The 12,942-nt window shown below is 49.6% G+C and overlaps 1 protein-coding gene across 5 annotated transcripts in view; it reads right to left on the reverse strand.

The window, feature by feature from the left end:
• MGRN1 (mahogunin ring finger 1) overlaps window positions 1-12,942 on the reverse strand; it is a 54,735-nt gene that overhangs the window by 25,479 nt on the left and 16,314 nt on the right. For all 5 annotated transcript variants that reach the window (XM_036091197.2, XM_036091205.2, XM_036091213.2 and 2 more), the window contains exons 2-5: window positions 7,773-7,891; window positions 6,201-6,289; window positions 5,406-5,552; window positions 2,860-2,977 (exon numbers count right to left, since the gene is read on the reverse strand). In XM_036091197.2, the coding sequence (XP_035947090.1) occupies window positions 2,860-2,977; window positions 5,406-5,552; window positions 6,201-6,289; window positions 7,773-7,891 (473 nt within the window). The remainder of the gene's footprint in view (window positions 1-2,859; window positions 2,978-5,405; window positions 5,553-6,200; window positions 6,290-7,772; window positions 7,892-12,942) is intronic.

The following is a 12,942-nucleotide window of genomic DNA, read 5'->3' on the forward strand; positions in this document are numbered from 1 at the left end:
AGGACCCTGGGATCATGACCTAAGCAGAAGGCAGACGCCTAACGACTGAGCCACCCAGGCGCCCCAATAAAATGTTTTTAAAAACAAACTACAGAATAATATGTATATGGCATGACCCCATCTTTACAACAAACAAATGCACATGGGAAAAAATCTGGAATATACACGCCGAATGGTCAGAAGCGGTTGCCTCTGGAGAAGGAGCTTCAACTGGGGAGCATTTTGTCTTACAAATTCTGTATAACTTGCACATTTTACAACAAGCATACATTACCGTTGTAATCTTTAAATAGGCAAGTCCGGGGAAAATGGCTAAAGAAGGGAGGCTGGCATGATGCTGGCGGCCAAGGGGACACCTGCCTGTGTCACAAGACATCTCTGGTTGTCACAGCTGCAGTGGGGGTGCTCCTGACTGACACCTGGCGGCCAGAGGCCAGGGATGCTGCTTGAAATCCCACAGTGCACAGGACGGCCCTCACTTCAGAGAATGACCCGGGTCCCAAGGGTCAACAGCACTGAGGCTGAGAAGCCCTGATTGAGGACAAGTCTGGGTTTGGGGCCTGAGTATCTGTCAGGCCTTGAACACCTGCCAACATCTGCTTCAGCACCTCCGGCAGGCAGCGACACAGGGAGAGGACGTAATAACTTCCGGGACCTTCTATCTATGGCAAGGCTTAGTTTCCCAACCACGGTAATAACTGATAAAGTTTCCACTTAAAAATACATCTAACAGGGGATGCCTGGGTGGCTCAGTCAGTTAAGCGTCTGCCTTCGGCTCAGGTCATGATCCCAGGGTCCTGGGATCAAGTCCCACATTGGGCCCCCTGCTCAGTGGGGAGTCTGCTTCTCCCTCTGCCTGGTCTGCCTGCCGCTCCCCCTGCTTGTGCTTGCTCTCCTTCTGTCAAATCAATCAATCAATCAATCTTTTAAAAAAATACATAAAAGAAGAAGTGAGCTGATTTTGAGAACACATTAGCTGAGGAGATAATCAGAGAAGGCAAAGACGAGGAAGGGATCCCGGGATAAGTCCACCTGAGACAGGCCCATGTGGCCGCCCACCACACCCACTGCGCCTGCCACCACCCCCGCCATGTCCACCGTGCCCCACGCTGACAAGTTGGAATGTGGGCCCCTGATGCTCTAATGGAGGAAAGGGGGTGCCCGTATGTGGCACTTCAGACCGGTTTATGAGCCAAGTGTGCCCCCAGGACAAGTGACCTCACTAGGAGTCTGGAACCCAAACTGTCGGCCTGACTCAGCACATCTACAAATGCGCAAGGATCTGTTCTGCGGCCAAAACGCCAGCCAAGGGACTGCTCTATGAACAGAGGTCACCAAAGTGAGATGCAGCCTCAGCCAAACCCTCCCCACAAGCAACCACAGGGTGGGGGCACCCACTTGTCTGCCCAACCCCCTTTTGCCCACCCAGCCCCCTCCTTTCTTTGGGGAGCAGCTTCCCCCATTCACAGGAGGGTGAGCAGGACCACATGCACCTGCTGGGTATCCCAACCAGGACTGTTGACATGCAGGGATGGAACCATCTGACGGAATGGGACTGGGGGCAGGGCTCCAGTGGCCCCATTCTTCTTTCAGAGGACTTTCTCACCCAAGTGACACGATGGCAGCTTCTGCTGCCTGTCATCAAAGCACCCTGACAAGCAAGCACACACACAGCCAAGAGCAAAACCGTGGCATGCCTTCACCTTCTGACACAGTCCACAGCCAGAACCTTCCTGCCCAATTCCTATACCACCCATACCCCATTGCCTCCATTCCTTCCCCCTAATTTATTTTAGTAATATATGAATGTCTTCTTCAAGAAACCACAGAATTCAGCTAAATGAGAGCAGCCTGATACAAAAGGCCACATACCATATGACTCCATTTATATAAAACATCCAGAAAAGCCAAATCCGTCCAGAAAGTAGATTAATGTAGGGGCTGGGGCTAGGAACAGGGATTAAACTGTAAGTGGGCATTGAGGAACCCTAGTGGAGGATGGAAATGTTCGAGAACTGGATTGTGGTGATCATCACATAATTCATAAATTAACTAAAAATCACTGAATTATATACTTAAGAGGATAAGTTTTATGGTACGTAAATTATACCTTAACAGACCCGTTTACAGTATTGGCACGCACACCGTTCACGTACAGTGTGTATGTGTGTGCGCATGTGTGTTCTAGAATTCTTTGTCTTCTACCAAGACCCTGTGCAGCTTCACGGGCATCTTCCCTAGTTTCTCAAGATTTATATACACGTACACGTACCTGCAGAAATGGTTTTGTGCATTTTTCCTCTTGTCGTATACTGCATCTGTCAGCAATGGCCCTCCAAGCCCGTAAGGGGATATCAGTCTGTATGGTACACACAGATCCCTTTCCCCTGCGCTAAGGCTGCATGGCATCCGTTATAGAAGTGACCACGGTGCCCGTATTATGCAGACAGATGGTTCCCGTAACCTCAGTGAATAAGCAATCAGACATACAGGTTGTTTGCATTTTTTGCTATTACAGACAAAGCTTCCATCACCATCCTTTACGTGACGTAAATTACCGTCCCCAGCTACGGAACACACGGTGGAAGGGGTCCCGCCATGCTGCAGTCCCGTGGCCCCGACAAGGCACCAAAGCTGGGTACCGGAGCCTGTAACTGCCGCCAACACTCGAATCAAACCCCGCTCTGGTCCAGCACACGCCCGACTGAGCACACAGACCTGAGTCAGCAGCCACTCCTGATGCTTATCAACCACGCAAGGAATCTGAACAGACAGGCCCTGAGGTGCTCGTCCCCCCCCACAAGGGGGAGGGAATTCGGGAAAGGGGCCCAGGAAAGGGGGGCCTGGCCAGAAGGTTACCTCATCATCCTTCCACTCGGAGAAGTCGATCTTGAAGGAGGGCAGGGAGAACTGCTGGCTCACCCCTCTCTTGTAGTGGACGGTCTCGGACTGCAGGGCGGGGCTCTTGGGGCTGTACCTGAAGGGGCAGCCGAGAGAAAGGCCGCTGAGACTCTGCCGAGAGCAAACGGTCTGCTGCGCCTGGTCGTCAGGGCGAGCCCCCGAGCACAGGGGCCTGTGACACAGGGGCTGGCAGCCACTGGGCTTTTGGGACCGAGCGGTAATTGGACATGCAAGACCCACACTTCCTTTCTCTTCCTGCAAATGCAAGCCCTCCTGTGGCGGGGCAGGGCGCTCAGCCTGCCACCAACTTCGGCGGCCTCATTCTGCTCACCACCAGCTCTGCCTGGGGCCTGCCTGGTCACAAGTCCTCCAGAGCCCACACCTGCCCAGTAACTGCCTTTCCAGATCTAGCTACACCTTTCCATTTGGCTTTTATGGTGTGTTTACTGTGCTGAACAAACATGTACTCAGTGGGCGGCATCCCCCACAACCCCCACACCCGAATGCACGGGCGTCTGCTCTTCCATATTCCAGCGGCAGTCCACCCACACCTGCTCTCGCTACTGCCGGGCCCCGAAGCTGTCCCCTAGCCGACACACAGAGCTGAGTGCTCTGCAAACACCGCACGGCCTTCACTGCGGGGTGAACACCAGACGGTCTCCAACATCTTGCTACTGCACACAACGCTTCCAGGACCTGCTTCTACATCCATCTGAGCCACATACACAAGCACATTCCCAGAAAAGGAACAGCTGGGTCAAAGGGGACTCACATTTTCAATTCTGATCAACTCTGGCTTCTCCCCATTCAGGAATCCAACACACCACCCTGAAAAAGCTTCCTCCACCCACCCCACACCTGCCATTCTGGAGCCTCTCTCAGTCTCTCAGACAAAAGACACTCTGGAGAGCCTGAAAGACTGGGGGGGGGGGGGGTTGTTCTTGTACGCACAAAGAGAGAGGGCCCCTCCGCCAACCAGAGGCCAGAGGCCCTTCCTTCCCTGTGAGAACCCAGGCCTCGGCCCGTGGTAAAGACACAGGCTAGGACTCTGCTGCCATGCAAACCTGAGATTTTCTCTGGGACCTCAGATCTGCCCCCTTTCTCTCCTGTCAGGAAGTAGGGAGGGAATCAGGGAATGCAAACAGAATTTCCAGGCTAAGGTAAAGGTCCCTGGGCACAGGCTTCCGGAGCCTTCCTGCTTCTCTTTGTTCCAGTGACTTTTGTGCTCATACCACTCAATTCCAGCAAACTCGGAAGAGAAGCAGTGCTCCCAGCCACTCCGGCCAGGTCTCAGGAAGGGGACAGAGCAGCGTTTTTCTCCCCCCAGAGGAGTCTCCCAGGGGTCCAAGACAAAGGCTCCAGGGGCTATGCCCTTGGCTCATGCGTCCACTGTCCTTCTGGGGGCAGCAGACTCTCTTCTCAAGCATATGGAACCTCTCACCAGCCCAAGTGTGACACAGACAAAAGCTGGGGGAGTGTGGGGTGGGTGGGCCGCTCACCCACACCTGCCAGCCTACCCCTGTCCCTTGCCCCTCTCTGTGGCAGCCCTCAGACCCCTCCCCACTAGCCAGGACCCCTCCACTGTGGCAGCCAAACTAGCAGAAAACAGAGAACACAGAAGCTTCACCCCAACCGATGTGGCACTGTGGCCCTCCCACACGTGTCCTCCCACCTTCTGGTCAGGAGCCAGAGCAAGTGAACATGGCCGAGGACAAAGGCCAGGCAGGCAGGGTCACAAGGAAAGAGCCAAGAGGGCACCAGGAGGGCCCGGGAGGGACCTGAATGGCCACATCAGCGCCTCAGGGCACTGCGCTTACCTCTGGGGGGCAGGCCCCCAGATACTCCTGGATCTTCTCATTCTTGGCTTACGGTAAGAACACATTTGTAAACGGCTTGTGTCATTGAAAAAACAAAAGTAATCCAATGTTTGGGTCAGCGTGAAGCCTCAAAGAAGAAAGTACAGGAAAAGGAACCTTGTCCTCTTGTTGCTGCCAGGGCAGGTGCGAGTGGGGGGGTGGGTGGGAACATGGGGGGATGGTAAGGGCAGCCCCTCAGGGGCCCAGGCCCCCAGCCCACTGAGCCCCACAGAGGACAAAGCGTTCACTCCCTGAAGGGGGTGCTCCCCACAAAGCCCCACCTCTGAGTTTTCTCCAATAGCAGCGGCAAGATCCTTATACCAAACACGAGGGGGCCACTCCAGCCACCCCCACCCCCAGCTCAGGAAACTGAGGCAGAAGCGGTCCTAGGCCAGGAGCTGTTTGGCAGATACAGGGCAGGGCCAGCACCTGAAGCCTGAGCTCCAATCCCAGATCCAATCGGGCCCTCAGACGGCTTTCCCCAACAGGACACAAGCAGGTGCATTTTCCCTGGTCTGTCCGAATCTGCTGCTAAAGTTGCAGATTTCAAACTTTTGGGGCCAGCAGGACCCTTACTGCAAATAAAACCTCTAGAAGCTCAAACACACAACACGGACCACAGAGGCCCCCCCAGGCCCAGAGACTCACACCGCAGTCCCGTTCAGGAACTCCTCCACCGCCTGGCAGTAGATGGTGATGGCCACCCGGGCGTCGGCATCAAAGGTGAACTCCAGGCTGTAGAGGACACGGGGCTTCTCACTGTCCTCGGAGGGGCTGTCGGCACCATCTTTGTACCTGCCCGGGAGGCAGAGCAACAGGCAGCAGGTCAGGGGTCCTGCCTGTAAGCGCCCCCAGCCTGCACAGCACGCGCATCCCCCCCACCCAGCCGGGGTCCTCTGAGGTGGCTGCCTAGAAATGTGGAGGCCCACTCCCTGGTGGATAATAAGGCCCAACACTGCCAAGCTGTCCTTCCCTCACCTCCAGCCCACAGAAAGGGAGGAGTCCTCCTGGTTTAGAGACAGCCCCAGACGCCTCAAGCCATCCAGCTTTAAAGCAGTTTCTCGGTCTGCTCATGCTGGACACTGGATCATTCCTGGCTGGGGGCTGTCCTGTGCATTGCAGGGTGTTGAGCAGCATCCCTGGTCTCTGCCCACCGTGGGCCTGCAGCACCCAATCCCCCAGCTGTGACAACAGACACAGGCCAGGGTCCCTGGGGGCACAGCTGCCGGTTGAGAAGCCCTGGTTTAAAGACTAGAGTTTCATAAGCAGAGCCCTGCTGGCCTCCTCTCCCTCTGCACCCACACCCCAGGAGCAACTCTGGGGCTCGAGACCTGCCCGCGGCCTTCTGGCTCCACGCCTGAGGTTAGCAGAGCCCGGGGTCGCTCGCCACTGCCCCTCTGCCAGGTATCAGGGGCCAGAGAGCAGGGCGGGGCGGAGCCTTACCTCACAAGCCGCAGGGAGTCTTTTCGGATGTTCACCAGGCTCCTCAGTGTCTTCACTGGCTCATGGGGGGCGGGGGTGACGTAAGGAAACTAGGAGGGAAAAACCCAAAGCAGTGCCCGGTGACTCCCTAAGGTGCGGCCGGGGCAGAACACAGGGATGATCGAAGCAACAGTCACAAGTCTGTACCCCCCGGCCCTTGTGCAGGCAGCGCGGCCAGTGAGCGGGGGAGCAGGGCCCAGGCCACCCTGGAGGATTCTGGCCACACGGATCTCACCACGGTCCTCCAATTCCAGGAGGACCCTCAGCAAGCATAACCTGGCCCGAGGGACCCTGGGGGCGGTGAAGGCTGGGGCTCTCAGGCCATGTGCCCACAGGTGGGACCTGATGCCCACTGCTGTCCCGAATAAAATGGGATTTCCACAAAAGGACGATGCTCAGTAAACATTCTGGAGGGGACTAGCACACAGACACACACAGATGCATGCTGGACACTGGAGTCATCTGGAGAGTTCCGGCCTGTGATAGCACACCAGAGCTTTATTAGATGATGTCACTGGGGAAACAGAGGAGAGGGCACACAGGATCTCTCTGCATCACTTCTCACCACTGCAGGTGAGTCTACGATGCTCCCAAAGTTTAAAAAATAACAGATTTATGGAGATCTGTAAGAGCCAGGCCCTGCATGTGAGCTGAGGCTTCAAAGATGGAAGTGAGGTTGCTTTCTTGTTCTCGTGGACTCAGGAGGCTGGGGGGAGACTCAGCACCACCCGAAAGCCCCAGTGGTCCCATGGGTGGGGGAGGATGGCCCACCAGGCCCTAGCTCCTTGCCTCCCATCCACTAAAGGATCAAGATTTCATATCAACCAGCTGCTCTGTTGTAAAACAGCCTAAAGACTCCTGGTCCAAAGGACACCCCACCTCCTGTCAGGCCCAGGAACACTCCAGGGACTCAGCAGCCTTAGGAAACAGAATTCAATGTCTCCTGAAAGAGAGGGCCTCCTGCCTGGCCCCTCACCCACACTGGGGACCGTCATTTCAAAGTACAAAACCCAATCCCCTGCTCAGCATCCCCCTCCCCACTGGCCCTCATTCATCCTTCTCCCTCTCTCTTTAGTTTCCATTCGTGAAATGTTCTCTTCTTCATTGTCAGCACCCCCTGCAGTGAATGGGGTGGGATCTGTCCTCCACCCCCAACCCGTGGAAAAGTCCTAGGCACAGAGCAGGTGCCAAATGAGTGTTGAATAAATGGACAACAGTGTATAAGCATGTACTTCTCTGGTGACTAGTGAAAGCGAACTTGTGGTAGTCCCACAGCCTGGATGCACTGATGCACTGGGCTCAGCAACAGCTGTCCTGTCTCCAGTGACCAACCTGCAGCCATCCAGGCTCTCAGGGGGCAGCACCAGGACATGCCCCCGCACACACCACACACACACGTCCCGCCAGCAGCTCTGTCCATCTGGGGGGACTCAGTGCCCGCTTGTCCTCAAAGCTGGCTATGGACAGCGGAGGGGAGGCACCTCACCACTGCCACCCACATGCCTAGCCCGGGCGAGACCCACCTGGACCCACCTGGACTGGGCGATTGCCCAGGAAATTCAGATCCATGTTTTCTCCAAAGAGGTAACCTTCAGGGTGGGGGGTGTCAAATTTCTCACCTCCCATGAAAAAGTGCGAGGCAAAGTAGTTTCCTGGTTAAAAAAGAAACACAGTTGTGGATAAGGAGGCTTGACACAGCCCAGGGTAAGCGTGGGATGGCCAAGAGGCTCAGCCCTGAGAGCAGCTCCATTTGGAAAGAAGCCTCACAGGCGGTCCCTCCCATTCGAGGCTGTAGCCTGGGCCTCAGCCCTTCAACCCTGTCAACCCCTGCACCCCGACACCCTTCCTGCTCCCAGACCTCCCTTCCCTGCTCAGGGGCGCATCCTGTCCTCTGCTCCACTATCCTTTCCCTCTGTGGCAGCCCAAGTTGTGTCCTCCTTAAGGATACGTCTCAGTTCCTGCCCTACACCCGTGTGTGTGACCTTAGTTGGAAACAGGGTCTTTACAGATGAAATCAAGAGGAAGTCAGGCTGAAGTACAAAAGTGGTAAAAATATGTATATTGGTAAAACTCAATCAACTGACTCACAAAATAAAAGGATGTAAAGTACAACACCATACACCTAAAATGTGGGGACGAGAGGAATAGAAGAATGGGTTCAAACTTAAGTGACCATCAACTTAATACAGACTGCTATATGCAGAGGATGTTACATACAAACCTAATGGTAACCACAAATCACACACCAGTAATAGATAAGCAAAAAATAAAGAGAGGAATCCAAGTTCATCATTAAAGAAAGCCAACTAGGGGCTCCTGGGTGGCTCAGTCGTTAAGCGTCTGCCCTCGGCTCAGGTCATGATCCCAGGGTCCTGGGATTGAGCCCCCAATTGGGCTCCCTGCTCCACGGGAAGCCTGCTTCTCCCTCTCTCACTCTCCCTGCTTGTGTTCCTGCTCTCACTATCTCTCTGTCAAATAAATAAATAAAATCTTAAAAAAAAAAAGAGGGGTGCCTGGGCGGCTCAGTCGTTAAGTGACTGCCTTCAGCTTAGGCCATGATCCTGGGCTCCTGGGATCGAGCCCTCCATCGGGCTCCCTGCTCCGCAGGAAGCCTGCTTCTCCCTCTCCCACTCCCCCTGCTTGTGTTCCCTCTCTCGCTGTGTCTCTCTCTGTCAAATAAATAAATAAAATCTTTAAAAAAAAAAAAAAAGAAAACCAACTAATCATGAGAGAAGAGAGCGGGAGAAGAGAGGAATGGAGAAAAACCACAAAAACAACCATAAAACAAGTAACAAAATGGCAATACATACATACCCACCAATAATTACTTTGAACGTAAATGGACTAAACACTCCAATCAAAAGACAAAGGGTAATGGCATGGATAAGAAAACAAGACCAATCTATAGGCTGCCTGCAAGAGACTCATTTGAGACATAAAGACATGCAGACTGAAAGTGAAGGGATAGAGAAGCATTCATCATGCAAATAGTGTGAAAAGAAAGCTGGGGTAGCAATACTTACATGGGACAAAACAGACTTTCAAACAAAGACTGTAGAAAGAGATAAAGGACACTATATCACCCAACATGGGTGCACCCAAAGACACAAGAACAACTATAAAGGAAGTAATTAATAGCAATTAACCCACTTACATCAATGGACAGATCGTCCAAACAGAAAATCAACAAGGAAACAGCGGCTTTGAATGACACACTGGACCAGATGGCTCTGATAGATATATTCAGAACATTCCATCCTAAAACAGTAGAATACACATTCTTTTCAAGTGCACATGGAACATTCTCTAGAATAGAGCACATGTTGGGCCACAAAACAAGTCTCCACAAAGTCAAAAAGATCAAAGTCATTCCATGCAGCTTTTCTGATGACAACACTATGAAACTAGAAATCAACAAGAAAAAAATCTGGGGATAGCACAAATACATGCTACTCAACAATGAATGAGTCAACCAAGATATCAAAAAGGAAATAAAAAAATATACGGAAACAAATGAAAATGAAAACACAGTGGTCCAAAATCTCTGAGATACACCAAAAGCGGTCCTAAAAAGGGAAGTTTATAGCGATACAGGCCTACCTCAAGAAGCAAGAAAAATCTCAAATAAGTTACCTAACCTCACACCTAAGGGAGCAAGAAAAAGAACAAATAAAACCCCAAACCAACAGAACAAAGGAAGTAATAAAGATTAGAGCAGAAACAAAGATAATAGAAACTAAACAAATAATAGAACAGATCAATGAGACCAGGAGCTGGTTCTCTGAAATCATGGACAAAATCGACAAACCTTTAGCCAGACTCATAAAAAATAAAGAGAAGAACTCAAATAAAATCAGAAATGAAAGAAGAGAAATAACAACCAATACCAAAAAATATGAAGGATCACAAGAGAATATTTTTAAAAATTATATGCCAACAAATTGGACAACCTGGAAGAAATGGATAAATTCCTAGAAACATACAATGTCCCAAAACTGAATCAGGAAGAAACAGAAAATTTGAACAGACCAATTACCAGCAATGAAATTGAATCAGTCATCAAAAAACTCCCAACAAACAAAAGTCCAGGACCAGATGGTTTCACAGGTGAATTCTACTAAACATTTAAAAAGGGTTAATGCCTATTCTTCTCAAACTATTTAAAAAAAAAATAGAAGAGGGGCACCTGGGTGGCTCAGTCAGTTAAGTGTCTGTCTTTGGCTCAGGTCATAATCCCAGGGTCCTGGGATCAAGTCCCTACATCAGGCTCCTTGCTCAGCAGGGGTCTGCTTCTCCCTCTCCCTCTGCCTCCTCCCCACCGCTTGTGCTCTCTCTCTCAAATAAACAAAATCTTTAAAAAATAAAAATACATAAATAGAAGAGGAAGGAAAGCTTCCAAATTCATTCGATGAAGCCAGCATTGCCCTGATACCAAAATCAGATAAAGACGGCACAAAAAAAAGAGAACTACTGGCCAGTATCTCTGATGAACATCGATGCAAAAATCCTCAGCAACCAAATCCAACAACATTTAAAAAAGTCATTCACCATGATCAAGTGGAATTTACCCCTGGGATGCAAAGATGGTTCAATATTTGCAAATCAATCAATGGGATATATCACATCAAAAAAAAGAAAGGATAAAAACCATATGATCACCTTAATAAGAGGCAGAAAAAGCATTTGACAAAGTACAACATACATTCATGATAAAAACCCTCAACAAAGTGAGTTTGTTAAGAGGGAACATACCTCAACATAATAAAGGCCATATATGAAAAACCAAGGCTAACATCATCCTCAATGGGGAAAAACTGAGAGTTTTCACCTAAGAAGAGGATCAGACAAAGGCGTCCACTCTCACCACTGTTATTCAACAGAGTACTGAAGTCCTAGCCACAGCAATCAGACAAGAGAAAGGAATAAAAGGCAGCCAAATCAGTAAGGAAGTAAAACTTCCACTATTTGCAGATGACATGACACTATATATAAAAACCCTAAAAACACCAAAAAGCTACTAGAACTGATAAATGAATCCAGTAAGGCTGCAGGATACAAAAATCAATGTACAGAAATCCACTGCATTTCTATACACTAAGAATGAAGCAACAGAAAGAGAAATTAAAAAAAAAAAAAATCCCATTTACAATTGCACCAAAAATAATAAAATACCTAGGAATAAACTTAACCAAGGAGGTGAAAGGCCTGCACTCTGCAAACTGTAAAACACTGATGAAAGAAACTGAAGATGTCACAAATGGAAAAATATTCCATGCTCGTGGATTGGGAGAACAAATATTGTTAAAATGTCCATACTACGCAAAGCAATCTGCAGATTTAATGCAATTCCCATCAAAATACCGACAGCATTTTTCACAGGACTAGAACAAAGAAGCCTAAAATTGGTACGGAACCATAGAGACCCCGAATAGCCAGAACAATCTTGAAAAAGAAAAACAAAGCCGAAAGTATCACACTTCCAGATTTGAAGATATACTACAAAACTGTAGTAATCAAAGTGGTCCGGTACTGGCACAAAAATAGACGTGAAGATCAATGGAACAGAACAGAAAGCCCAGAAACAAATCCACGATTATATGGTCAACTAATCTTTGGCAAAAGAGGCAAGAATATGCCATGGAATAGGGACAGTCTCTTCAACAAATGGTACTGGGAAAACTGGACAACTAGATGCAAAAGAATGAAACTGGACCACTTTCTTACACCATACACAAAAATAAACTCAAAATGGATTAAGGACCTAAATGTGAGACCCAAAACCATAAAAATCCTAGAAGAGAACACAGGCAGTAATTTCTCTGACATCGGCAGTAGCAACATTTTTCTAGATATGTCTCCTGAGGCAAGAGAACAAAAGCAAAAATAAACTGTTGGGACTACACCAAAATAAAAAGCTTCTGCACAGCAAAGGAAATAATCAACAAAACTCAATGACAAACTAACGAATGGGAGAAGACATTTGTAAATGACATATCTGATAAAGGGCTAATAATATCCAGAACATATAAAGAACTTATACAACTCAACACCAAACAAAACCAAATAATCCAATTTAAAAATAGGCAGAAAACATGAGCAGATGTTTCTCCAAAGAAGACATCCAGATGGCCAACAGACACAAGAAAAATGCTCAACATCACTCATCATCAAGGAAATGCAAATCAAAACTACAATGAGCTCTCACCTCACACCTATCAGAATGGCTAAAATCAACAGCACAAGAAACAACAGGTGTTGGGCCGCCTGGGTGGCTCAGTTGGTTAACCATCTGCCTTCGGCTCAGGTCATGATCCCAGGGTCCTGGGACTCAGCCCCGCATCAGGCTCCCTGCTCAGCGGGAAGCCTGCTTCTCCCTCTCCCACTCCCCCTGCTTATGTTCCCTCTCTCGCTGTGTCTCTCTCTGTCAAATAAATAAATAAAATCTTAAAAAAAAAACAACAGGTGTTGACGAGGATGTGGAGAAAAAGGAACCCTCGTACACTGTTGACGAGAATGCAAACTGGTGCAGCCACTGTGGAAAACAGTATGGAACGTTTCTCAAAAAGTTAAAAATTGAACTACCCTACGATTCAGTAATTGCAGTACTGGGTCTTTACCCAAAGAATACAAGAACACTCATTCAAAGGGATACACGTACCCCGATGTTTACAGCAGCATTATCTACAAGAGCCAAATTATGGAA

The sequence above is a fragment of the Halichoerus grypus genome, chromosome 6 (assembly GCF_964656455.1).
Source record: "Halichoerus grypus chromosome 6, mHalGry1.hap1.1, whole genome shotgun sequence".
NCBI classification, from domain to species: Eukaryota; Metazoa; Chordata; class Mammalia; order Carnivora; family Phocidae; genus Halichoerus; species Halichoerus grypus.